At 40.7% G+C, this 24428-nt stretch overlaps 1 protein-coding gene and 1 long non-coding RNA gene across 10 annotated transcripts in view; one reads left to right on the forward strand and one right to left on the reverse strand.

The window, feature by feature from the left end:
* The window catches only part of si:dkey-30c15.10 (uncharacterized protein LOC559353 homolog), a 29882-nt gene that overhangs the window by 1620 nt on the left and 3834 nt on the right, over positions 1-24428 (reverse strand). For 2 of the 9 annotated variants that reach the window (XM_034587374.1, XM_034587377.1), the window contains exons 4-23: positions 13954-14047; positions 11845-12023; positions 11429-11521; positions 10066-10158; positions 9677-9764; positions 6871-7205; positions 6641-6729; positions 5781-5910; positions 5415-5550; positions 4389-4577; positions 4120-4246; positions 3859-3907; positions 2720-2773; positions 2606-2638; positions 2466-2487; positions 2139-2248; positions 1660-1713; positions 1180-1266; positions 261-368; positions 22-170 (exon numbers count right to left, since the gene is read on the reverse strand). In XM_034587374.1, the coding sequence (XP_034443265.1) occupies positions 22-170; positions 261-368; positions 1180-1266; positions 1660-1713; positions 2139-2248; positions 2466-2487; positions 2606-2638; positions 2720-2773; positions 3859-3907; positions 4120-4246; positions 4389-4577; positions 5415-5550; positions 5781-5910; positions 6641-6729; positions 6871-7205; positions 9677-9764; positions 10066-10158; positions 11429-11521; positions 11845-12023; positions 13954-14047 (2219 nt within the window). Of the gene's footprint in view, positions 1-21; positions 171-260; positions 369-1179; positions 1267-1659; positions 1714-2138; positions 2249-2465; positions 2488-2605; positions 2639-2719; positions 2774-3858; positions 3908-4119; positions 4247-4388; positions 4578-5414; positions 5551-5780; positions 5911-6640; positions 6730-6870; positions 7206-7592; positions 7727-7756; positions 9042-9676; positions 9765-10065; positions 10159-11428; positions 11522-11844; positions 12024-13953; positions 14048-14253; positions 14422-14527; positions 14622-15360; positions 15644-24428 lie in introns of those variants that run through there. The other 7 variants (XM_034587375.1, XM_034587378.1, XM_034587380.1 and 4 more) reach the window with 7 other exon arrangements.
* LOC117762809 lies at positions 21778-22460 on the forward strand. Its single transcript, XR_004614078.1, has 2 exons — positions 21778-21914; positions 22028-22460. It is a non-coding gene; the product is annotated as an uncharacterized LOC117762809 (long non-coding RNA).

The raw sequence follows: 24428 nt of genomic DNA on the forward strand, positions 1-24428 counted from the left end.
ATTTCTTTTATTCAGACTTACTTGGCAAATGCCTCCTGGCTGTCGTCCTGCTGCTGATGTGGAAGGTTGCTCACCAGCTCGAAGGTGAAAGGTCGAGCACATGAGTCCCTCTTGACAGGCCTGACACACTGACTGGGAGAGCTGGACAGAGAGATGCTGCCCTCTGCCTGCTGAGAGGTGAACCCACAAGACTGAATCAAAGCTGCTCAAAGTAACTTGGTGAGTTCTTCTGCACATTTTGGGTGTTGGTGTATTCATACCTTGGTTTCTCTGTCATTAGGATGGTTCCAGTAGTGCATGCTGTATCCCTCCAGGACAAAATATCTGCGATGCCACACACCATATCCACTGACCAACTCAAACATTGTCTGGGAACAGAACCAGGATAACACCAGTGAGACTACTAAATGCAACAAGGCACAATAAAATGTTCTTAAATTAAATTGTCTACTTTGAACAAAGTAGTATTAGGGCCACTCAAGGATTTTTTTCCCAGAACATGAGAATAAATTTGTAATAGGAGAAAAAAGTCTTAGCCTAATTTTATTATTCATAATATTACGAAAATTAAGTCATCATTTTTGGAGAATAAAGTTGCAAATGAATAAAAATAGTTTTAAATGGACTTAATTCTTGTAATATCACAACATTTAAATCAACCATGTAAGTAAAGCTATACAATTTCCCACAGGAGTTTAATGTAAATCTCTATTTGCTTTATATGTCAACATTCTAATACAGAATGTGTGACACTGATCAAGTCAGACACTACGTTGACACTACAAGCCTTTGTGTAGCTATTCACATTACTTTTTAAATTTCACCGGGATCAGAATCCAACATGAACTGGTCATAGCCCTGATTTGACCCGGGTCATAAACATGGAGGCCACAGATGTGAGTGTTTACGGGTTTCTCTTGATGTGCATTCAAACACACTTGATATGCATTCAAACACAAACCAGTTACTATACGACCCCTCAAAAATCAGAACTGTATCTGATTTAGAACAACATAGGAAAATGGCCCAAATCTGACTCAAAAAAACCAAACGCAGATTCCATGTGATTTGTGTCATTAAACAATCCGATCTGGGTCACATAGTGGAAAAAACTAAATCAGATTCTGGCCACTTGAGCCCACTGTGTGAACGTAGTGAGAGAATAAAAACCTCACTGACCAGGAAGCCTTGGTGCTGCACATTGGAGTGACTCTGGCTGTCCAGTCTTAGGTAGATGTTGCCCTCTAGAGGAGAGAGAAAAGGCACCTACAGGCCGGGAGAGAAGAGGGAGGAGAAATGGTAGGACGTGGAAGAGATGCAAACAGAAAACAGTATCTTGAAGAAGTCACAAAGTGCTCAGACATGGTCACAACTTCTCTCATTTTTAAGAAATTTAATTTATACCCGTTGTATACCGAGTTTGTAGTAATATTTTCACAAATACATTTAACTACGAATTTACTCCTTGGAATAGGCATCAGAGTAAATGGACAGGCATTTAGAGTCAAAATATGAACATAACGGATTGCAATGCAAGGTTGAACTAAAAGGAGTAAATGCAATCATGAACCAACGGAATAAAGACAGTGACAGTGAGGCAGTGGAGCTGAGTGGAAAGTGAGAGGTGAAGGGGTGACAGTGTTGAGAAAAGAGTGAAACCTTTTCCTGAAATTCATCTCCCAGCAGTCTCCTGATTTTGCCATCAAGTTTCATCTGAGTGGAAGAAGCAAGACAGAGAGAGGGGAGGGAGACAGACACGTTACATCACCAGTGAGCCCACCCAAGTGCACAAGTTCTAACAGAATAATAAATGGAGCAAAGGGGTAGGTGTACTGTGTAGTGGTGCCCGGAGCAAAGCCTGGTGACAGTGATTTTGTGACGTGCCATGCTTTTCATTGACTCTTTTAACAACTTCGTCTGTACTCACAAAAACACATCCACCAAAGTTTTGCACACCAATCTGACAAACATCTGAGCTGATGTGGACATGAACCGTTTTAATTTATCGCTGAAGATCAGCATGTAAAATGATTAGACTGACAAACAATCCTGCTTTCCCCCAGCATCCCTTACTACGTAGTCCAGACACAATCTTGGCTGCAATGTGACAGAGTGAGCAGCTCTTCCCAGACATTTACCTTATCCAGAGGGAACTTGCTGTGTCCCAGTGAGGCCAAGGTGATCTTGTGGGAGCCCACGAGACAAAAGTTACTGGAGCGACGAGCGTTGAGAGCAGGCATAGCAGCAGCTGAAGGACAAGAATGAAAGCTCATAGGAAAAAAAGAAATACGCCTGACCATTACGACCAGTGTTTAACTAGGCCTTTTCAGTACAAAGAAGAACTGATGCCACATTAAATACTCAAAGCTTTATTTAAACTTTTACTAGCTACTATTCTAGAGTTACTGGATTCAGTGAAAAGGGGGAAATGACATTTAGCACTGACCAAAATAATCTCAACTCACATGTCAGAGTGTTACTGGATCTCTGTAGAAAAATAAATGAAAAGGTTTAGGCGCAACACTTCTGGGACAAGTAATGGGGAAAAAACAGCATAAAACATGCCTGGATATATATAAGTATGAAATAAAGACATTGTACTCACTGTGATAGTGTTCAAAAGCTTTCTAGGTGTAACCTGAGTATATAAAGACACAATAAGGGAGTTAGAAATTAATAAAGTCACATCTATTTGTTTGTAAGAAATTCATGTAATTACCCGTGACTTGGTGGTGGTCCGGTCCACGCTGCAGTTACTACCTGAAGTGTGGGACTAGATGGCACGAAAACAGAAAAAGATAATCAATGCATCACATCAATCAAACTGTGAAGTGGATTTATCCACTTTCTATGACTGAAACTGAAAAAAGAGTTATGATCCAGTGCCCGCAGTGTTTGGCATTTAAATGAACAAGGTTTTGTTTTTTGACACATGAAAGATCTTATGGTGTTTTGTACTTTTACTCTGTTGTAGACCTCTCTCTCACAGACACATTGACAACAGGCCTGTCAGTCATAGTCAGAGGCCATTTAGAAAAATATTTCCTAGTGTTTGTACTGTCCTCTGCAGACAGGCAGAGCTCACAATAACACCAGTAGTTTCTACTTCAGCTGTGCAAATTTTGTTTGACTGACACTGGGTCTGTCTGTGAAACTATCACTCCGGGTGTGCATGAGAATGGGCAGAATGCACGTGCCAGGACTGGGCTCACAGGCTTCGCTGCCCCGAGCTGGATAATGTCTCTGTTCATGAGCCTACCTGGTTGCATAGAGTCCACAGCAGAGAGAGGTTTGCGAAAATGCAGCTTGACACTCCACAACAAAACTTTAGCACAGCGTTTGTCTATACTTGTGACACAGCCCACTCTGTAGTAAGTCTATTCACGTCTGTCTGCAACACGGCCAGCTAACAACATGCTAGCTTGCGACATGCCAAACCAGCAGAATGCTGCTCAACCCACCAGGCAACCTGCACAGTACCTGAGCCACAGAATAGGCCAAACTATCTGTGGAGCATACTCACTCCATCCACCACATTAACCAAGAAAGCCTCTTCATCTACCTCATCACAACACACAAACACCTCTGTCTTTAGTATAAACGTGTGGAAATAATAAAGTACAAACATCAGAACATTTAAGAAAGTTTACATTATTTACAATTGATGTCCCATCCACAACACAAGCAAACATTCAAGCACACAAAATACTCCACGTCTGTGTTAAGGAACATACAGGGTATGAATAACAGTAACATTGTATATATGAATTTATAAATACTGGCATCTGTGGCACCAACCACTTGTATTCAAAATATTCAACAAAGTACAGCAAATCAAAATGCCAATGTTTATCTCACCAGACTATAGACTTCTACATCAATCTCAAATGATGAGCGAATGTCCTTCCTGAAATATCAAGCAAAGGACAAAACATAACAAGATTTAATCAACATTATAGATTTGAAATAAACATATTAATTATGTCATTAAACTCTCTACAGACGAAGAGGAAGTCAATATGAAATCTGTGCTAAACCGTATGAGAGTTGTTTACATGTGACCATTCAATACATACTTAAAAATGTAAATTTGATTAATTCTGGTGAACTGCAGCTTACAGTGTCACAGAGGTGGGGAAGGAGATGGTGTCTCCATTCTGAGCATCAGCAGCTGTGGCCAGTGGAGTAGCGATGATGTTGCAGGGCCCGTAGCGGATCAGGATGAAAAAGAAGTGACTTGGTCTACCTGAACAGGTACAAAAACAGTCCTTTTAAAGAGGATGTCAATCACTATGTTTGTGTTAATCACGTTTTTAGTGAAGAGATATAAAAGCTGTATGAGTGACCCAGCAAGCTAGAAAATAGTAGATATGTCTTTGCTGTTTTACCTGTGCGGCTGTGGGAGGAGCAGACAAATTCAAACTTAAGCGGCAGCTGGATGTTTGTGATGCTGACGGTGCCTCTACAGGGCTGCTGGGAAACATATTCCTTGTCCTCCCCTGCTGCCCCTCCAGTCTCTGAGTTCCTCTCCTCCCTCAGTCTAGACACTTCCACCAGCAGGGCAGAGCGTTTCTCACCTGAAATGCATCACAAGAATAAGGCTACAGAGAAATAATAAAAATGATCCTACTTTGAGATTTTTAAAGGTTCAGTCTGTAGAATTTAATGACATCTAGTGGTGAATTTTCATGTTGCAGCTGAATACCCCTCACCTCACCCTCCCCTTCCAAACATCCAAGAGAACCTGTGGTAGCCTTCAGTTGTCATAAAAACTCAAAAGGTGTTAAGTTTGTCCAGTCTGGGCTACTGTGAAAAAACATGGCAGCCTACATAGAGAGGACCTGCTCCTGATGTAAATATAAAGTATTTAAATATAAAGGGCCCATTCTGGGGTAAAGAAAACACTAGCGCGGCAGCGATCTTTTGTTTTAAGGTTTTTGTGAAAAAAGTGACCATATGAAATTGAAATGATATTAAACTAAGATCATTATCGTAATTTTCAAATCCTTATTAAATGGAGAAAATACTACATTTGTGGGTCTCTCTCGCAGCTTGCCAGTGATTCCTAAGGCATTCTGGGTACCCCTCCGTTTGGAGGGGTATAAAGCCCTACCCCTCGGTCCCAACAAGTATTGGGACACCCTACCCCTACACTTGAACCCGCAAAACGTAGGGGAAGGGCTAAGGGGTGAAATGGGATTCGGCCTTAGTCTTTGTCACTTGGAATCTGTTGCGCATGAGAGAAACCTTTGTGCACTAGCAACCACGCTACCGCCATAGATTTAATTAATTATGTGGGAAACGCTGATTAAATGGTGGGGATATCTACATTAGTTGTTCCAGAGACTTAATCAAGTGATGAAGAAATATATTCTAAAAGAGTGAACAAACAAACAGCCATGTGGTCTACTTACAGGACACCAGCAGTAGTTTTTCAGCTTCAGCCTCCTCCAGCGAGCCTCGTCCATGCTCCTCATCAGTACAGCAGTTCAGAGCCTGCAGGGTCTGGCTGATCACAGTCTGCAGTTTGCCTGCTTCCTCATTAAGAGCCTGGTGATGCACAGAATAATAAGTGGTATTATGGGTAAAGGAACATTTGTATGAGATTTAATTAAATCAAACAGAAGTCAAGTTTCAGCGCTACAGTTTACATTTTCAGTTGTCAGTGTTTTGTAATGGGGAGAACATGGTAAGAAGTAACTCAGAATAGTAAATGGTATACCGTGAGAATTTGTCTTGTTCCAACAATCAAATAAATAATCAAATACTGTGTTACACACCGTGATTCTCTCCTTGGTGTTGACAGAATGTTGAGGCTGTGACTTCTCTGGAGCTCGTCTCTGAACCCCGGGAGTGACGCTCTGAATGGGGGGCAACTTGTTCTGCCTTTGTGTACGGTAGGCATCAATACTGTCAATCATAGAAACAACAATCAGATTACAGTTGAGCATGTTACAGGACAATATATATACACTCGTATTTTGGATTATTAGTGATAGATAGTACAGGTGTATCTGATCCTACTTGGAAAACAAATTCACTGGGGATGTTATTTCTTAGATTTTTAAGGTCTTGACCTTCGATGTTAAGCACCTTGAGATAAAGTACATTATGATTTGGCGCTATACAAATAAAATTGAATCGAATGAGATGTGTCACATGAGTGATATCTGACAAAACACAACACTGTAAGGATTAGTTAACAAATCTGGTGCCAATCAGGCACCGTTTCCTACACAGTCGGTGCGTATCTGACCGAATCGCAACACATATTTTGGGACACTGGGATGTGCAGCAAATGTTTGACAACAATTCTGTATTAAGTGAGGAACATGACACACTTAATGAAGGACCTGGTCAGAGGTCCTTCATTAATATCAGAGGAAATCAGAGGGATGCTCTGTATTTGACTGTTTGTGTGAAAATCTGTTGATATCATCATCTGTGGTTATGAGCTCTTTTAAGGAAAAAGTATTGGTTCTGGCACAGTTTAGGCATCAGAACAGTGTTAAAACAATCGATTTAGCACCAGCACCAGAAAAAGCCTAAACGATAATAAACCCTAATCACTAATGATTCAAGACTGAGATAGTCTCTGGTTTATTCCAAATAGAGTGGATGCTTTGACCTGTACCTGTACCTGTACAGAGGAACAGAGTCAGGGGAGAGGGTCTCCTCTGGAGTCAGGAGCAGAGAGGGAGGATTGGATTCCAGGCTTGTTGCCAGCCGCTGTTGGTGGAATATTAATCATTAATAAACTATACTTTTCCTGCTTCTGAATCTATTAACTTTCCCAACATTACTTAAGCCAGAAAATGTCCTTAAATGGTACTTGTGAATGAACATCTCAGCAGTAAAAAGTCTTCTTACCAGAGGGGTAACCCAAGCCTCCACCGACTTGCTGAGAGGAGAGAGGATGCCACTGGGAGGGAAAGTGAGCAACTCATCTCCGTTGCCTTCAAGCTCCTTGCTCTCATCACACTCTTCTTTGGCCTCTCCCTCCTCTTTACTTTTCTCCTTCTTAGACTCTGTGTCCATTTTATCTTTGTCTCCAGAGCAAACACCAATGCCACTATCACCGTACTCAGGATCTTCATCATTCCCCCTCTCTTCCTCCATCCTTCCAGCATATTCCAGCACCTCATCGAACATCCGATCGATAATTTCATTGGTGTTGGTCTCATCATGAGAGCTCAGCTCAGCATCTAAGAAACAAAACATTACAAAAATAAAGCAAATCCCTTTTAGAGGCAAATAAGGATTACACTTCCTGCAAAAGGTAGATGGGCTGGTGACTTTCCAGAAAACCAGTCATTATATATAAAAAACCTACAATAGATGGCAACATACATGTCTCATTTGCCCTTTATACCTTCATAAGCACCTGTTTGTCTGTCTCGAAGCACTTTTCAACATACTTAGTCTCAAATAATAGTTTTGCAAAACCACATGTTATTCACACAAACATCCCCTTCCCAGTGTGTGCAGTTTATTAGTGGTGAAGGACCTGTTTCACCAACAACGTCACCAACGTGCTCCACCTCTGTCTTCAGGCAGCCCAGTGCTCACACACACATCCTTACTGGTCTTACCTGACATGCTCGTCTCTGCTCTGGACTCCTCAGAGGTCCTGGCCTCAGACAGTGCTGAGTCATTGATTAGCTCAGGCTCCAGGATAAATGTGACTTTCTTTAAGCTCTCTCCTCCCACTGCCTTGTGAGTTTCTGCTGGCCCATCTAGAACACCCTGTCTTTCATCTTCTATTTCTGGATCCTTTTCCTCTTTCAGACTGTATTCTGACACCTGGACCTCTGTTAAACTTAGAGCTGGATCATCTGCAGCAACGTCTACAGGCTGGACATTGGCCTTTGTTTTTGACTGTGCTGCATCTTCAGTGGTTCTCTGAAATTCTGTATACACTGTCTGTATTTCTTTCTGAGCTACATCTGCAAAAGGAGATGATGTTATTTGTTCCCCTCTGCTATTTAGGCCTGACTCTAGATCCATATGTTCTTCCTTTATATCGATTGTTAGGATGTCTTCTGACTGTTGACATAAATCATCCTCTTGAGTACACTCCTCTGTGTCTTTCTGGCCTTGTATTGTGGTAGAAATACCAGTATATCCACTGGCTGCTCCCTCCTTACATTCTTCATCGGACTCCATGTTCACATGTTCCCTGTTTAAAGAACACTGGTCTGCCACAGAGTCCTCTTCTGGTGTAGATTCATCATCTTCCTGCAATTCAGAGGAACTGGCCATCTCAAAAGAGACATCAACCAAATAACAGTCACTGTCCTGGACTTCAGAGGGATCACTGTGATCTGCAACACTGCCTCCTTTCTCCTCTTCCAATCCAGATAATTCCAGCTTCTCCTCAGCACACACATCTTCCTGCAGCTCTTCAGACATGACAGACTCTTCCTCTTTGCATACCTTGTACTGAGGATATCTCCACGACCGACACTCCTCGTCTGTTGAGGGCTCAATGTACTCGTCATTATATAAAGAATCATCATCCATCTTTTCATCTTCTTCCAATGAAAAACTCTCTTTCCTGCTCTGTTCAGTTGCTTTGGAAACCTCACCGGTTTTCTCATTGTTTGACTCGTGGGGACAAGTTGATTCTAGTAGCCTGTCTTCATCACATGACACTTTTGGATCCTCACTGAAACATGTTTTGGAGAAACTCTGATCCTCACTAAAAGACAGCTTCAACACAGTCTTTGATTCTTCTGACACAAGCTGCTCTTCATTTCCAACTGAAGCCTTGTGGTCGCTCTCTTTCATGACTTCTTCACCCTGATGAGTGTTTTCCTTCCCCTTAATTTGCAGCTGCCCTTCACTAGAGCTTTTGAGCTCTACAGGTACTGGTGCTTCAGAGTCATACTGTGATCTTTGACCTGTTGAAAGATTAGTCTCACATCTTAACACTTAGTGTCAAAGCAGTAACCGTAACATAAGTTAGAGCATGTAACAAGTATGTGCAAGAACTCTTCGTACAAACAAATTTGTTCTCAAGTTCTGTATACAAGTGATATAGGATATAGAGTTTCCTCCAGTTCAGTGTGAACATTTTTAATAAACATATTTGAAATGCTATTGAATTGAACTTTCTTTATTTTAGTTTTTGACTTCATGCAGACATTGACACAACTACGGCTACTTCAAAATATATGGCACTGAATCATAACGCATGTTAGACATTATGATGTTTCGGACCTTTGCTTGAGGAAATTCGATTTTTTAATTATTTAAATAATCGCTCGATTATTCAAATAAATTATCGTTAGATTAATTAATAAAAGTCGTTAGGTTCAGCCCTACTTTGAATCAATTAAAAATAAATATATAAATTATACCTCATAAATATGTTTACATTACTGTTTAACTCTTATTATTATTATGCAAATAATAAAATAATTATAATTCCATTGACGCATCTGTCGCTGCTTGATAGCTAGAAGAGTTGCATAACTTCTTTGTGCTGAAAAATATTGCAGTTGGCATGCGTCTTGCAGAAGGCACACCCAGATATGGCTCATCAATATTGATATTGCACAGCAATTCAGGACATTCATACTTTACAAGGGTTAAGTCTGTTCACAGGAAAGAAGTTATACATTTCATTACGAATAGTCTATTGGGGAAAACTTTAGCATCATAAAAGTCTTACCTGTTGTGTTTAGAGATGGATTCTCTGCAGCTGATGTAGGAGCTTCACTGAAGCTGCCATCTTTCTTCTCAGCTTTACCCTCATCCTGCTGAGAGAAACAATATTGGCCCAATAAGAGGTAGCTCAGTTTTATGTAGATCATTGCAAATAAATAAGTGGACCAAAAAAAATACTTTATAGACACTACAAATATTTGGTCAGCATCAAATGAAACGGTGTGAGAAGATAGTGAGAAGATAACAGCCCACTTCCATAAAACCACACCACAGACTATCTAAAAGGTGAAATTCTTTCCTCTGAAGAGGTGGGCCAAGTTAAGATTACCAAGTGTATTGGCTCAAAGTATTTCCCATGTGCACCACGTGACCAGAGAGTAATCACTGACTCACATCCCTGGGCTGCATGGGAGGCCAATGAACTCTCCTTCCAGATCTAGGGACCCAGGAGGAAGGAGATGAGGGGCCAGGAGTGCTCCTTCCCTGCTAATGTTTACACAGGCAGATGTGTAAAAAAACACTCAAAGTGTAAAAGAGACTAAAACTTAAGTGAAACAATAATTACATCCACAAAAACAACATATTGAGTTTTCAATCATCAGGTTCCTTTGGACATGTGCCGGCGAGGGAAGAGGAAGAATCCCTGATCCTTGAACCTAATACACTAAAGACTTAGAGAAAATGTTGAGGTTATCATTATCAATCGATGTATATTAATATAAAATTAACCACATTAACTTTGGCCCCCTGAGAATTGAAGGGGGGGCAAATCGAAGTTAAATTGGCCCAAAATGCCTAAGGTCGGAGCTCTGCTGGAGACAACCTTATCCTTTTTTAGAATCTACTAAATTTCTGGACATTCAGGTTTTAAAGAATTTTTGTCTAGTTTTATTCCACCAACCAACAATGAGGATTTTAGCCAAACATCAGCAAAGTGCTTTCAACCAAATGATTTTAACATCCTGGAAATAAGCAGCAACAATAACAAATCTTTCACAAAGAGTCAATCACAGAGTGACTAGAAAAAAAAAAAAGGGAAACCCTCACAACCAAAGAGAACCTTGTACAACAGCCCTGCCTCATCTGCCTCATATCCTCATCTTATAATGTTCAGGTTGTCAGGTCTGGGGCAGAAAGGTTGATTTTATGATGTAGTTTTGTGAGCTTGCGGTGGGTTGTACACTTCCACTTTGATATACTTGTTAGGAAAATGTTTGAAACCTCTTTTCACACAAAGCCCATACACAACGTACGCAGTGTCTGTGTGGTGCGTTTAGGTGTTTCCTCCGTTCTGTGATTTTCTTGCCAGTGATTTTGTAGCTTCATCATATTTAAAGCAGATCCAAATGTCAACCTGGTTTGTTGCTGTCATTATCTGATTTTAAGAAGCCATAATATTAAAGTTTAACACTGGGCACAGTACAGTGCTGATGTCAGTATGTTGCACTGCTGGTAGGAAGGAATCACCAGAAAGATAATTTGATAGGAAAAGAAATTTGACATTTAGATCAAGTTATTGTTGTTTGGGACAAAAGAAAAACCCCACTGTAAATTCCTTCTTTTTTTTTTTTTCCATCAATAGAAATATAGCAAGGTTTTGGTAAAGTTTGTATTTTTTAAAATGTGTTAGTCTTCTCATTTTGACAATGATATTTCATGTTGATATAGTCACAGTAAGAGTCATTGCTGTCTCATCTTGTCATAATCATGGTAAAAAAAACATCAGATATTTTTTTCATTAACAAAATAAACTCACTTGAGCCAATGAGGGATCAGAGCTGCTTCTCTTTAGCCAGGCATTCTCACTAATTGGTTGGAAATGTAGCTGGCTTATTTCCTGATCCCGTTCCTGAACCAAGAAACAACATTAGACACAACCTCTTTAGATTTACTATCAAATTACATCAAAATAGGAATTATACAGATATAAAATTAACCCATTCATACATTTAAAATGATACAGTGACTGCTATTGGCCTCGGTTTAGAAACATTTTACATTTAAAGAATTACAGTCACAACTGAAGAGTACTACAAATCATTTATAGGTCATCATGATCCATTTCATCAAATAATGTATGAGTTCACTTACACATGTAAGTATGAGCTACAAATGTGCTGATCCCAGTTTTGTAGATGCTACTGATTTTAGTCATAAGGCAGGTCAACCAACCTGGCGAATGCGAGAGGCCTGCTTGGAGCTGGGTGTCGTCGTGCCCTGGAGTTTCTGATGGATGTCAGATACTAAGTTGGATCGGGTTCGAGAGCTCAGGCTGGAAGGGCTCGGTGTGAGGCCAATCTGGAGAACTGGCACTTTAAACCGCTCCACTCGCTGACTGAACTCTCCCTGACCTGGATGGACAAAAAAGGTAGATATGAATTCTAAAAACGTAAATAAAAATGAAGTCCATTTAATGAAATATGATTGCCTTGGGATTTCAAAGAGTATTTAGAGTATTGACTGATACCAAGTTCCATAAATCTATATTTACAGCTGTATGGCTTGTACTTCAAGTGGGTTTGAGTTAGTAAAGCCAGCCCAGTTTAAGTTATCTGTACTTGGTATGGCAATAAACATAAATCTCAAATTAGTTTATGAATAAATAAGTAATAAAATATAAATAATAACATCCACCCTCAGGTCTGCCTTAGCAGAGGGGGGTCTTGTGAGTAAAGACACACCTCTTAATACTACGGTACACAACTGAAGATATGTCCCTAACATCTGATGGTGGTCGCTAACATCAACTAGTGATCAGCAACTAGTGGTGAAGACCTTCAAATGTACTAGGGATATTCTCCATCTTGTCCTAAGTTCTATAAAAATAAATAAATAAATAATTAATGTAAGTTTATTTTTAATGTTTCCACCCCTGTTTGTTTATGTGCAAGATTATGCAAAACTACTGTATTTCCACAAGACTTGGTAGAAGGATGGGACATGGGCAAAGTAAGAAACCATTAAATTGTAGTGTGGATCTAGATAAAGGGGACGGATCAAGAAATGCTTTCTTTCCTACCTTGGGGTAGGTATGCACTTTGCTGAGTAGCATTCTAGTTTGATTTGTTATGTTGTGATGCTGCCTATGTACTACTGTATTAGTGTGTATGTTCACTGAGAGAAATAAGGTCTGTTCCTTGTACATGTTCACATGCCAATAAAGTTGATTCATGAGTTGATTGATTAAAAGCTGCAGCCATGACAGTGGACAATAACTGAAATTAGATGTTGCTTCAAAGAAGCTAAAAATTCTGAAGCGTGGATTTTTCACACACATCTTCAATCTGGAAGGAAACCAATATGATCACCAGTTTCAAGGTGGACACCCAAGATTACTGTCACCAATTCAGTGTCTGACAAATTGTAAATAACCATCACAATGATGTCGTTCGATTCTTTTCATGAGTTAAGGTGCTGAATAACCAGAGAATTGTTTTTGTAGAATATTCTGATGTCCCTCTATTGCTGATTGCATTCACAAGAATGTGATGGATGTGAGGTCAGTGACCTTTAACCTGTAGTGATCTTTATTGAAATAACTTGTCCACGAGAATGTGACAGATGGATGTACAACCTGAAAAAATAATCCAAATGCATCCAAACTGTAGTTTATGTGCTGTTAACAGGGATTTTCCTGCATAGAGAACTGTGAGACAGCCGTCTAAGTCCAAATTTATGCCACCCCCCTGAAAAAATTCTAGTAATTGGGTCTTTTCATACACTTTTGTATGATTTTCTTAACATATGTCAAATGACACTGTGTTTTATTTGTGTGTGCGAGTCTGTTGGTGTGTGTCAGCCAAGAGAAAAAGAGAGAGCAGAGTCAGTACAATCTGAATTATGTATTAATGCATGCAGCTATGAAGAAAGATTTTACTAATTTAAGAAAAGTATCGATCGTGATGTGGTGATCCGTGTTGATATTGTGGTGTCATTTAAAAAATGTCATTTAAACTGTCAGAGACATCAGCTGAGTCAGTGTGTGTCTTTCTGTGTCAGAGAGGGAGTGTGTGTGTGTGTGCACGCGCATAAACACATACGCGAGTGGGCACTATGATATCACCCTTATCTTGTGATATTTCTGGGAATACCTTGCAACACTACTTCAAGTACCAATACAATGCTACAAAGTGGGGTCCCGAACTGGCATTCATTGGAATGCTGAGTGATTAGCACCACTCCACCCAAATAATTCACATTTACACACTAATTTTCACTCGCATTGTGACAACTTCCATCTATTATATTCTACATTATGCATGTGTTAATATGCATTCTTACCAAGGAGATGCTCCCTGAAGCCCTTGTCATGGATGTTGGCTGCTGGGCTGCCAGCCCCAGGATCCGAGAAGCACCTCTGGGCCGTTGGAGCTTCTTCATTGAAAATACAAAAACACATACTACTGTTATAAACTACTGCATTTATCACCTGTTTATCACACAGTTTACTCAACTCCTTGACTTAATAGTTCTTGTGTTACATGCAGATAATCTGGAGAACTGGAAGCAATCACAAATCTAGACATATTTTACAGGCTTTGTGATACAGCTGGGTGAACAATATATAAAAGGCAGGATTACCCTCTCTTCTGTGGGTGAGCTGGTGGACCCGGGACTGCACTGAGGGAACCATCGGTGTATCAGCCTTTATCCCCAGCTCAGCTAGTCGTCCAGAGCTGGATGGTTTAGGGCTTCGGTTCTCTTGACCTGCTGCGTCCAGACGCCGCCGCTTCTGGCCATCTTTCATATCTGACACATAGGAGACAACAATGGAGATAAGCAAATGATATGCAAGTAATAAATATAGATAAAGATGTGAAACTTGGCATTCTTGTTAATACAGGCACAAACCAACCTGAGGGCGTGAAGACATTGTCTTCAGAATCTGACAGAGGTGTTCTCTGTCTCTTCATGCTTGCGTTGTTTTCCTCGCCAGCTTCCATACTGAGCTGCAATCAGAGACATTACACACTGGATATGTTTTCTAATCAAGATGCCTGCTCTCACTGTCAGTGAGCAGAAACAAAGAGTCAGGTTTGTGTAGGAGTTTGGCTTCAATGATGACACCTGTTTCCCAACCTCTATAGATGGATCCTACTGTACTCGATTGTAAATAGTAGCGTTACTGTTATCTGGCACAAGAATTTGCTTTGGAATTTATAAAGTCTGTCTTATTCTATCGTATAAAGAGGAGAATGCTTAACGGTGAAGGTCGTGGACATAGTCACCATGTTACAGTTTGTATACGTTCAAAACTATTTGATGACTATTCGATTAAAACGACTGAAGCTAGCTTTAACATTTGTACCAAATGGGCTAACGGCTAACGGGGTTAAAACGTTTCGTGTGTGTCCCAGATTCATGAAACGCGACAACGCCCCACAGTTTCAGCTCGCCTCATTCCAACATGACTCGGTTCCTTTGCTAGTGGAGCTAGCAGCAAGTCAGCTGAATACGTTGCGTCATCTGATAAACGCTGCCAACACATCAAAACCGCCATGTTAGCTGCACTTAACTGCACTGATAACCCAATAGCTACATTAGCCACATTAGCTGCATGTACGAGTCAACTCTGCTGGACAAAACGTTAGCCTAGCTTTGAGAACATTTAGCTAATATTAGCAGGAACAAACCGAAGCGTGTAACGTTAGCAACGTGCAGAGTGAAGAGCTCAACGTGGGGTCGTACCTGAGGAGATGTGGGAGAGTTCCGACTGACGAGGAGAGGGGTCTTCTTGTTCTGACCACAGACATAAACACATAGAAACCTCCAGTCTCCTCCTCCTCCAACTTTGAATTTCAGCGGGTCTTCTGACGTGATGGGGCGGGTCCCAGTCCGTAAACACTCTCCAGCAGCGCTGATCTGGGACCAGTCTACACCTCCATATGCAGTCTATGGCCCACACACGCAGCTGCTGGGTCAGCTCATACACAGTCTGATCCCAGGTCTGTTGTGCGACTGGCTCCAAACGAGGCCATTTTACCCTAATAAACAGAGTAAACACGCAAATCAAGATTCCACTACTTCATATTGGAATGGTTCACCTTTGACCACTTAACTGTACAAATCTCTGTTCTGGTGTGTGACACATAGATTTAACGTGTATAATAACAAATATTAGGCTAAATTCAGCAGGCAGGACTAGGTGAGCGTTCCAAGAATCAAGGTCTAAAACAAAGCAGGCAATTTGAAGCATGACAGGTGTTAAAGGAGGGCAGGTTATTCTGTGAACAGGTAAAATAGGTGTTACAGAGTGACAAGATTCAAAATGCAAGACGGAGGAGGCGGTCGTAGTGTTGCTATCAGCATGGGTGTGTCTTGTGGGATAAACCAGTCTTTATATAGAGATGCCAGCTTGACAACTTGACTGTGGAGTGAGACTCAGGGTCGTAGGACAATAGGCAGGAGAACAGGAACTGGGGAAAACAAACACACACACACACACACACACACACACGAACATCGACAAGACATGGACAGACGACGCAGCAGGAATGCGGAAAAACGGCAGGAAAACACAAGGAAACAGGGAAGGAGGATACATTTCCAACTCTCTCCCTTTGCATTTAGTGCATTGGAGCTGTTTTTGTTGATAATTAATTGATAATTGATTATGCACTGAAAACTGAGGCGGATGTTTGTGGATGTCAGTGGCTTTTTTGACCTGTGAGAAAGGGGCTTTAGACAAAGAGCCCTAAACCAAGTAAAACAGTGATTGTAGCCGTCACCACAGACACCACAGACAATTACACAGTTTCTAAGAAGATTTACTTTAAGCCATTGATGATAACAACAATCACCTCTGTGTCTTCTTCCATGGAGGAATTCTTCCTCATCTTATCTGTGGACAGCTTGAAGTCAAAGGCTGAAGTCCACTGCTTCACTTCGGATTTTAATGTGGCCAACTTGATTCAGAGCCTTGGCCTTTTTAAACTGTCCACAGCATGCTAAGGTGCTCCCAGTTAAAGCAACTCAAGTTAGCTTTTATACCTTAAATGAACAGCTGCAAAATCATTTTGATGTCACACAAAATTATAATTGGGAGAAGGACATGTCTGTCAATGTCACAGCACTCGCTGGAAGCTTGGAACTGCACAAAGGAACGGTTGTACCAAGCTGGAACATTATGACCTGCGTTACGGTTACAATACAACACACACCAACAACCAGAGTCGGAGCTAGCAGCTAGATGAAAGAGACAACCAGCTCGCCTCTCTCAGTGTGGACACCATGGAAGAGCCACCGAAGACACTGAAGAGGACGCTGTCGGAGGAAAAGAGAAAGTAGCTGAGTAAGAAAACGAACAAGACTGAATAGCGAAAGGTAAAAGACGCCAAAGGATGTAGGACAAATAGCGACCTGATGTTGTTGTTACTGGACAAGTAAGTCATAACTTGTTTACTATGTCTTGTGCTGTTCTGCTTGCTTGACCTTGGGCTGTGTAAGTCAAGTTGTTGACTTGCTTGTTCCAGGTAAACCTACTTAAATGGAGGTTTAGTAAGTTAGCCAAACATTTCAATGTGCTTGGATACATTGATAACTGCCTCAGCTACTTGCTTTGCTGTGTTTCAGCTAAACTAAAACACTGGTCATTCTTTAGTTATGTTAGTTTTCATCTGCAATGTCACACCAAATGAAACTTGTGGGTTTGTGTAAAATCTCCATCTCATCAGTTCACATAGTTCTTTGGCTTGTGAAGTTGCTGGTTTCTTTTCTGTCAGCTTCTCAACAAATGTACAGCTGTGTGCATGAGGAGGCTGAGACTTCTCGTATTTACGACAGTGAATTATGCATCCCGTCTGTAGGGGGAGCCTGAATGTAGCTGAGAGCGAATCTTGCATTGTGCCGCTTTACAGGGTTCATGTTAAGACTCAGAGGATCAAACATGGTGCAATTGATTACATGTGAACTTTGGGTTTGACAGTTATGTCATCATTTCTGTTTGTCATAGTGACTCATAGTGACATTCACTTATATGCTTGGTCAAAGTCTGACACCAAAGACACATTCAACCCACACCTCTCCAATAGATGTTCCAAAAGCAACATGTCCTATAAAAAACTGTTGACAGTGTTATGGAAATAAACTACAGATGAGGAAATTAATGGGGTTCTGGGTGATCACAAAATAGGTCACTGCTGCATTTCTAAACCTGGGTTTGTGTGTATGCATCTGAGCAGCTGTGATAAGATCTTTATAACTTCATGGTATTCCATCAAAGGTTTGCATCAGTAGGGGAAGGAAACCAAGTTCTGCCACAGACATATTTAGTGGCTGTTGATTTCCTGCAGCCATCTGATTAAAGATAGTTTGTACTTACAAAACCTTGAACTTTGACTTTTTTTTAATTACAAAACATTTAAGGAAACCAAAACGTTGTCAATGGCCTGATACCACTAACGGTCGTTGGATAATATATTTATCTGTTGGATTATATATATTTTATCACATTTAAATCTAGATTTTTGATGTCAGCCCCTAAATGAATATATAAATACAATACACCAACCCTCCATACTGATACACAGTACAGTATACAGTATGGTCTGTTCTTAAGGAGCACTGAAATCTTAATCTAGTTCTTGTTGCTTGTAAAAATCCACTCAGTGACTTTGGCAGTTCAGGTTTTTTGATGTTGTTTTATTTAGTGGCTGCAACCACAGCTGGATTAACCTGCTGTAGGGGAGCATGGGGAAATACAGGGCCACTATATTTACACCACATTCCTCCTACTTTATTTACATTTTGTATTTCAAAACTTTCCTAAAACACCTGGCACCTACTGTAGATCAGCTTTGGAATTATTTCATTGCATGCATTAATGTATGAGAATAACTTTAAAATACTACAACCACTATTAATCAGGGCCTTAGGATCAAGTAATAAAGCAGGACATATTTAAAGGCCCTTGACATGCCATCTTATATTATTCTCTTCCTGGTGCATATTCACAAACTTATTTTCAATCAAATAAAAAAAAAAGTAAGCTTTTTTTTTCCAACCAAAACAGTTGCTTACTTTGCCAGTTTGGTAGTCAACCCCGTTTTGGACCGTAGAATGTTACATTGCCAAGTGTTTTGATGTAATATACAATACATCTGTCTTCTCTACAGCAAAACTGTGAATTTACCGTAACCTCCCTCCCCTCGACACAGCAGCAGACATGTGAGCAGTTCTGTGGTTCAAACGCAAAGGAGGTGTTGGGGGGTGGGAATTATGCTAATGTCATGTGGAAGGACTAATGTATGAATTGGAAAATGCTGACATCATACACAATTCCGCTTTAGACAAGATATAAATTGGACGCAGAACTGAGACTTAATCACAGCAAAGTGATTTGTTACCACCTGGCTCAAGGCTGGCAACAAAAAGGGAGATCACACACAGATCGATCAATCAAAAGTTATTTATTCAACTGAACTCAAACATCATATTTACTAACTAGTGAGGTGTGTAAGTATGAAGGGCATCAGTTGTGTCAGAAGTGTGTGGATGAGTGAGAATATCGTGTGATGCGTGTTTGTTAGTGCAGCAAACCAAACAAAGGATCCAGGTTCAGGCTGGTGCAGCAGGCCCTGCTGAGAGAGAGAGACACTCCCAGAAGAGCAGACTTATATGCTTTCTGGGAAGGCCCACCCCTATGGGCAGGTAGGTGGCTGTAGCTCCACCCACCAGCACAGAGCAAGGCACACCGGCAGGCAGAATGAGAGGGTCGTCACACCCCCTTCCTTAAGATGGGGGTCCTCCTTTGGATCCCCAAAATTTTACAACAACTACCAAATACCTGCTCAATAACTAAACCAACATATAATACTACAGATTTTAATAAAACACAATTAGGAATATTAATGTTAACCTGTGAATGTCTGTACCACCTGCAGGCAATCTCACCCTTGAGCATTGTGACTCCCCCCCCCCTCTGCAACTTTGGTACCTAAGAAGCAATTTAAGAGAGAAGAAAACCAGAACAGACAGAAGGAGACCCTGCAGGGAGTAAAAACACAAGTTAACTTACAATCATAGCTCGGGACATGGCATCAGCCACCGTATTTTCAGTTCCTTTTACATGTCGTATATTTAAATGAAATGGCTGTAGGAAAAGACACCAACGCATAAGCCTTAGATTTGGGTTTTGGAGTGAGTGGAGAAAGGTTAGGGGATTATGATCCGTGTACACCACTAAAGGTCTTACTCCACCCCCCACATAAACCTCAAAGTGTTTCAATGCCCAGATGAGTGCCAGTGCCTCCTTTTCAATAATTGAGTAGTTTAACTGGTGTGAATTGAACTTTTTAGAAAAGAAACTCACTGGGCAGTCAACACCGCTTTCATTAGCCTGCATCAATACAGCACCAGCTTGTTTCTTGGTTGTCGGAACAGGAAACTGATCAACTGCCAATACTTTTGCTCTTACTGGGCGCACCTGCCCTTGGCCAACTACCTTTCCCAGGTACGTTACTGTTGCCTTAGCAAACTCACATTTTGCCAGATTAATGGTCAGACGAGCCCAGGTCAGACGGTCGAACAGTGCTTGAATGCGCTGAAGATGATTCTCCCAGGTGTCACTGTAAATCACCACGTCATCCAAATACACAGCGCAGCCGACCAATCCTGACACCACCTTGTTCATTAGGCGCTGGAAGGTGGCTGGGGCAGTACGTAACCCAAACGGCAAAACGGTATAGGAATACAAACCACTGGATGTAATGAAAGTGGCGATCTCCCTAGCTCTGGAAGTTAAAGGAACTTGCCAGTAGCCTTTAAGTAGGTCAAACTTACTGACAAACTTCGCAGAGCCAACCTGGTCCACACAGTCCTCCATACGTGGGAGTGGAAAAGAGTCTGATTCACCTTTCGGAGAGGTACCATCTGGCTTCTTTGCGAGTAAGCATGGGGAAGACCAACTAGATGCACATGGCTCAGCAATGTTATTTTCCAGCATATATTTGACCTCTGCTTCTAAGTGCTCTCTTTTATCTGGAGACGATAAAAGCGTTGTCTGACTGGCTGGGCCTCTCCCACGTCAATATCATGCTCAAGAAGATGAGTACGAGAAGGTGTATCTGCAAACAGGCAGGGATAACCTTTAATAATATTCACCAACGCTGTTCGCTTTGGTTCAGGTAAATGATTCAATATTATATCAAGATTGGAAAGTGACTCCGAATTTTTAAGACGCCCTTTCAACATGCCATCATCTGGTGTATAACACGGATCAAGAGGTGGAGCTGAAGGACCCACTGGAACTGCTGCAGCAACAGATGAAAACGACCCAGGACCTGGCACAGGGGAGCGAGCAAAGTAGGGTTTTAACAAATTAATGTGACACAACTGCACAGACTTCTTCCGGTCAGGGGTCGAGATTAAATAATTAAGGTCCGACACTTTTCGGGTCACTGTATAAGGGCCAGAGAACTTAGCCTGAAAAGGAGAGCCAACTAAAGGCAGAAGTGCCAGAACTTGATCCCCAGTACTAAATTCCCAGCGTTCCGCACGCGTTCTGCACGCCGATCATACAGACTCTTCATTTTATTTTGAACTGCCTGTAAGTTCTCTCTCGCCATTTTATTTGCCTGATACAGCCGCAGTTTGAAACCATTTACATGCCTAAGTGTCCTGAACCCCTAAATGGCCCCTCATAGATGTTGAATGCACTAAGTCGCTTTGGATAAAAGCTTCTGCCAAATGACAGATAATGTTATGTAACACAGAAACTGCACAAACAAAGGATCAAGGTTCAGGCTGGTGCAGCAGGCCCTGCTGAGAGAGAGAGAGACACTCCCAGAAGAGCAGACTTATATGCTTTCTGGGAAGGCCCACCCAGATGGGCAGGTAGGTGGCTGTAGCTCCACCCACCAGCACAGAGCAAGGTACACAGGCAGGTAAAATAAGAGGGTCCTCACAAAAGAAGAAGAAAGACAGAGATCATCGTCATCATCATCATCATCATCATCATCATCATCATCATGAAGACTCTTTGCTTCACCCTGGGACTGCTGCTACTCACTGTCTGCTGCTACAGCGCCGATCGTAAGTGATCTCTATTTGTTGCTCATCGACTTCAGAGTTTGCTCAGAGACATGTTTGTACTGACTTCATCTGGTTACTTTCCTAACAGCCAGAGGAGTGAGCTTCACAGCACCTCGGACCTGCTGCCAAAACTTTTCCACACAAGAATTACCATCAGAGCGTGTGACCAGCATAACTCAGACCGACAGATCCTGTTCGAAGAAGGCATTCATGTAAGTCTGCCCGTCAAGTCTTTTGCTGATGATGAGATGAATAGAAAAATGGATATCCTAGTACATCTAATCAAGGTGGATCAAATCAATTGTTCCCTCTCTCATTTTTGCAGAGTCCAAACAGTTAAAGGGAGACAGATCTGCTACAGCAGGACTTTCAAGTGGGCTCTGGATGTCTACAATCTGCTCCACAACACTGAGTATTAGACATGTATTATTGTGTAATAATATAATAATGACAGAACCATGTCTGGTTTTGCAGATCTAAATGGATCTGATGATTTTTTTTATATTGCTGTAAAAGCCAAAGTTTTTTCTGAGGACAGTTTGCATTGACTAGGGTTACTGTAACTCAGGTTTAAAAATGTTGGCCCTTGAAACAATCAGATGTGGATTAGTCATTTGCTGACTGGAGCTACAACACTGTTTGCATAAATATTTGAATTCATTTCAAGTGTGTGAATGTTTTAAAATCCGTGAGGGTTATGATTAAGGAGATACTGCACAGATAAATGTGTTTTTTGAGCTGTGAAATAAAATTTTAAACGGTTCTATGTGTCGTTTGACGTTCATTTACAATCTTTTTAGGCCAGAAGATGTGGCATGGTTTCATGAGGCATCCATTTATTATGGTAATGTCACCTTTTACTACGCACCAGCATTTTGAGCCATAGAGGAGAACAGATTTGAGATTGCTGTCGTTGGAGTCTGACCTTTGTTCTCATGCTGTACTAATTTTGACTTATTATTTATAACCAAATTTATAAAATAATTCTACATTTATGGAATGAACATGGCTCATAATTCCAGTGTTTCAAACCATCTTGACCTTTCAGGGCCAATGCTTACGGAGAGTCAAGCGTTTGGGGCGTCTCTCCATCATGACATTTATATATGCAGTATTTGAAAAGTTAAAACCCACTAATCAAGAGTTAATCCTTAAAAAGGTGATTACACAATTTTTTACGTAAAACCCCCCACCACAAAAAAATTTCTACATACTACATGGTAATGATATTATTTTTGGAGGGTTAACACAGCTTGGCATATGTCATTGATTAGCAACATTGATTTTTACAAATTCTTATTTTTAGTGTACTGTCACATATAAAAAACAATACCCTCTGTACCTTCGAGCCCTAAAACTGCTGTAGTACGCTACAAATATTAATTTGTTTCACTTAATAATTTTATTTTATTAAACAATATCAGTCCTCATCATAAATATCAAATATTCATTAATTTTCATTATTTTAACCCTTAAAAATTCCTGTTTGTTTACATGACACCCCCAGTTTTTATGTAAAAAAAGATATATGTCACGGATAAGTTACAAAATACATATTTTTGAGATTATCACAGCCTTGGATATGTCAATACACACACACACACTGAAAGCTTAGCATGCTGTAACTCATATACAAAAAATCACAGCAAAATAGAGGTTTCAGTAATTATATTGTATTGAGTGTACATGTAGACGTGCACGTCATGTTTGTGTGTGTGAGAGGTGGGATTGGTGATGATGTGTGCATGTGTGTGAGAGAGACAGAGAGGGAGAGAGACAGGGAGTGAGGAATAATATCATTACACAAAATTATTTCTCTGATTTGTCTACCTCTGGATACTGTCATAATTGCAAACAAACACACACACACACATTTATTTTTAATCATCCGACTCTCTGAAGTCCATATCAACACAAACACATCATTTCAGTTGCAAACATTAGTTTTATGGATTTCATTATACAGAAATAGTGCCACTACAGGAAGCCAGTAAATAGTACGTATTTTACCTATATACCAAATCCCAGGAAATGGGTCAATATGATGGTAAATAGTAAAAAATATAAATTTGAAGCCAGGATAAAAACATGGAATGCATGATTTTATGGTCTAATGGCAGAGAGATAATAAAAAAGCAGTTAGAATGGGTTGCAATGGGCCATTTCTTGCCACAAAGGTACCAGAAGGTACTTTTTTATAGTGACAAAAAGACATATAATAGGAAAAGAGGTGGAAAGTCTAAAATTCCACAAAAACTACACACCCTTGGATAAGTTAAAGCCATATGCATTACCCCGCCAGAATTATCGTACCACAACCTTCCACCAAGTTTTGTGCAGATCTGTTGAGTCTTTCTTTTGTGCGATCCTGCCGACAACCAACCAACAAACAAACGGACCAACCTGGAAGTTGTGAGCTTATGGTTACGACATGTGCACGGTGTGCTCCACATTCAAGTGGTTTAGTTGTGAGATGGCTGCTGCTGGTCGATAGCAATCCTAACAATTTAGCTAGAAGGCTAGTAACGTAATACAGGAAATACTAAAGCATAATGACAGAAGGAATATCACCATTTTCATTAGACACATTAAAACATTTCTAAGATAAACTCTATACAATTAAAATTACATTGAAAAATAAACTTCCATCACCTCCACCATTTCTGAAAATGTCAGCAAAATCATCACAACCCATGAACTCAGACATTGTCACATTAACACAGTAA

The sequence above is a fragment of the Hippoglossus hippoglossus genome, chromosome 6, assembly GCF_009819705.1.
Source record: "Hippoglossus hippoglossus isolate fHipHip1 chromosome 6, fHipHip1.pri, whole genome shotgun sequence".
NCBI lineage: Eukaryota > Metazoa > Chordata > Actinopteri > Pleuronectiformes > Pleuronectidae > Hippoglossus > Hippoglossus hippoglossus.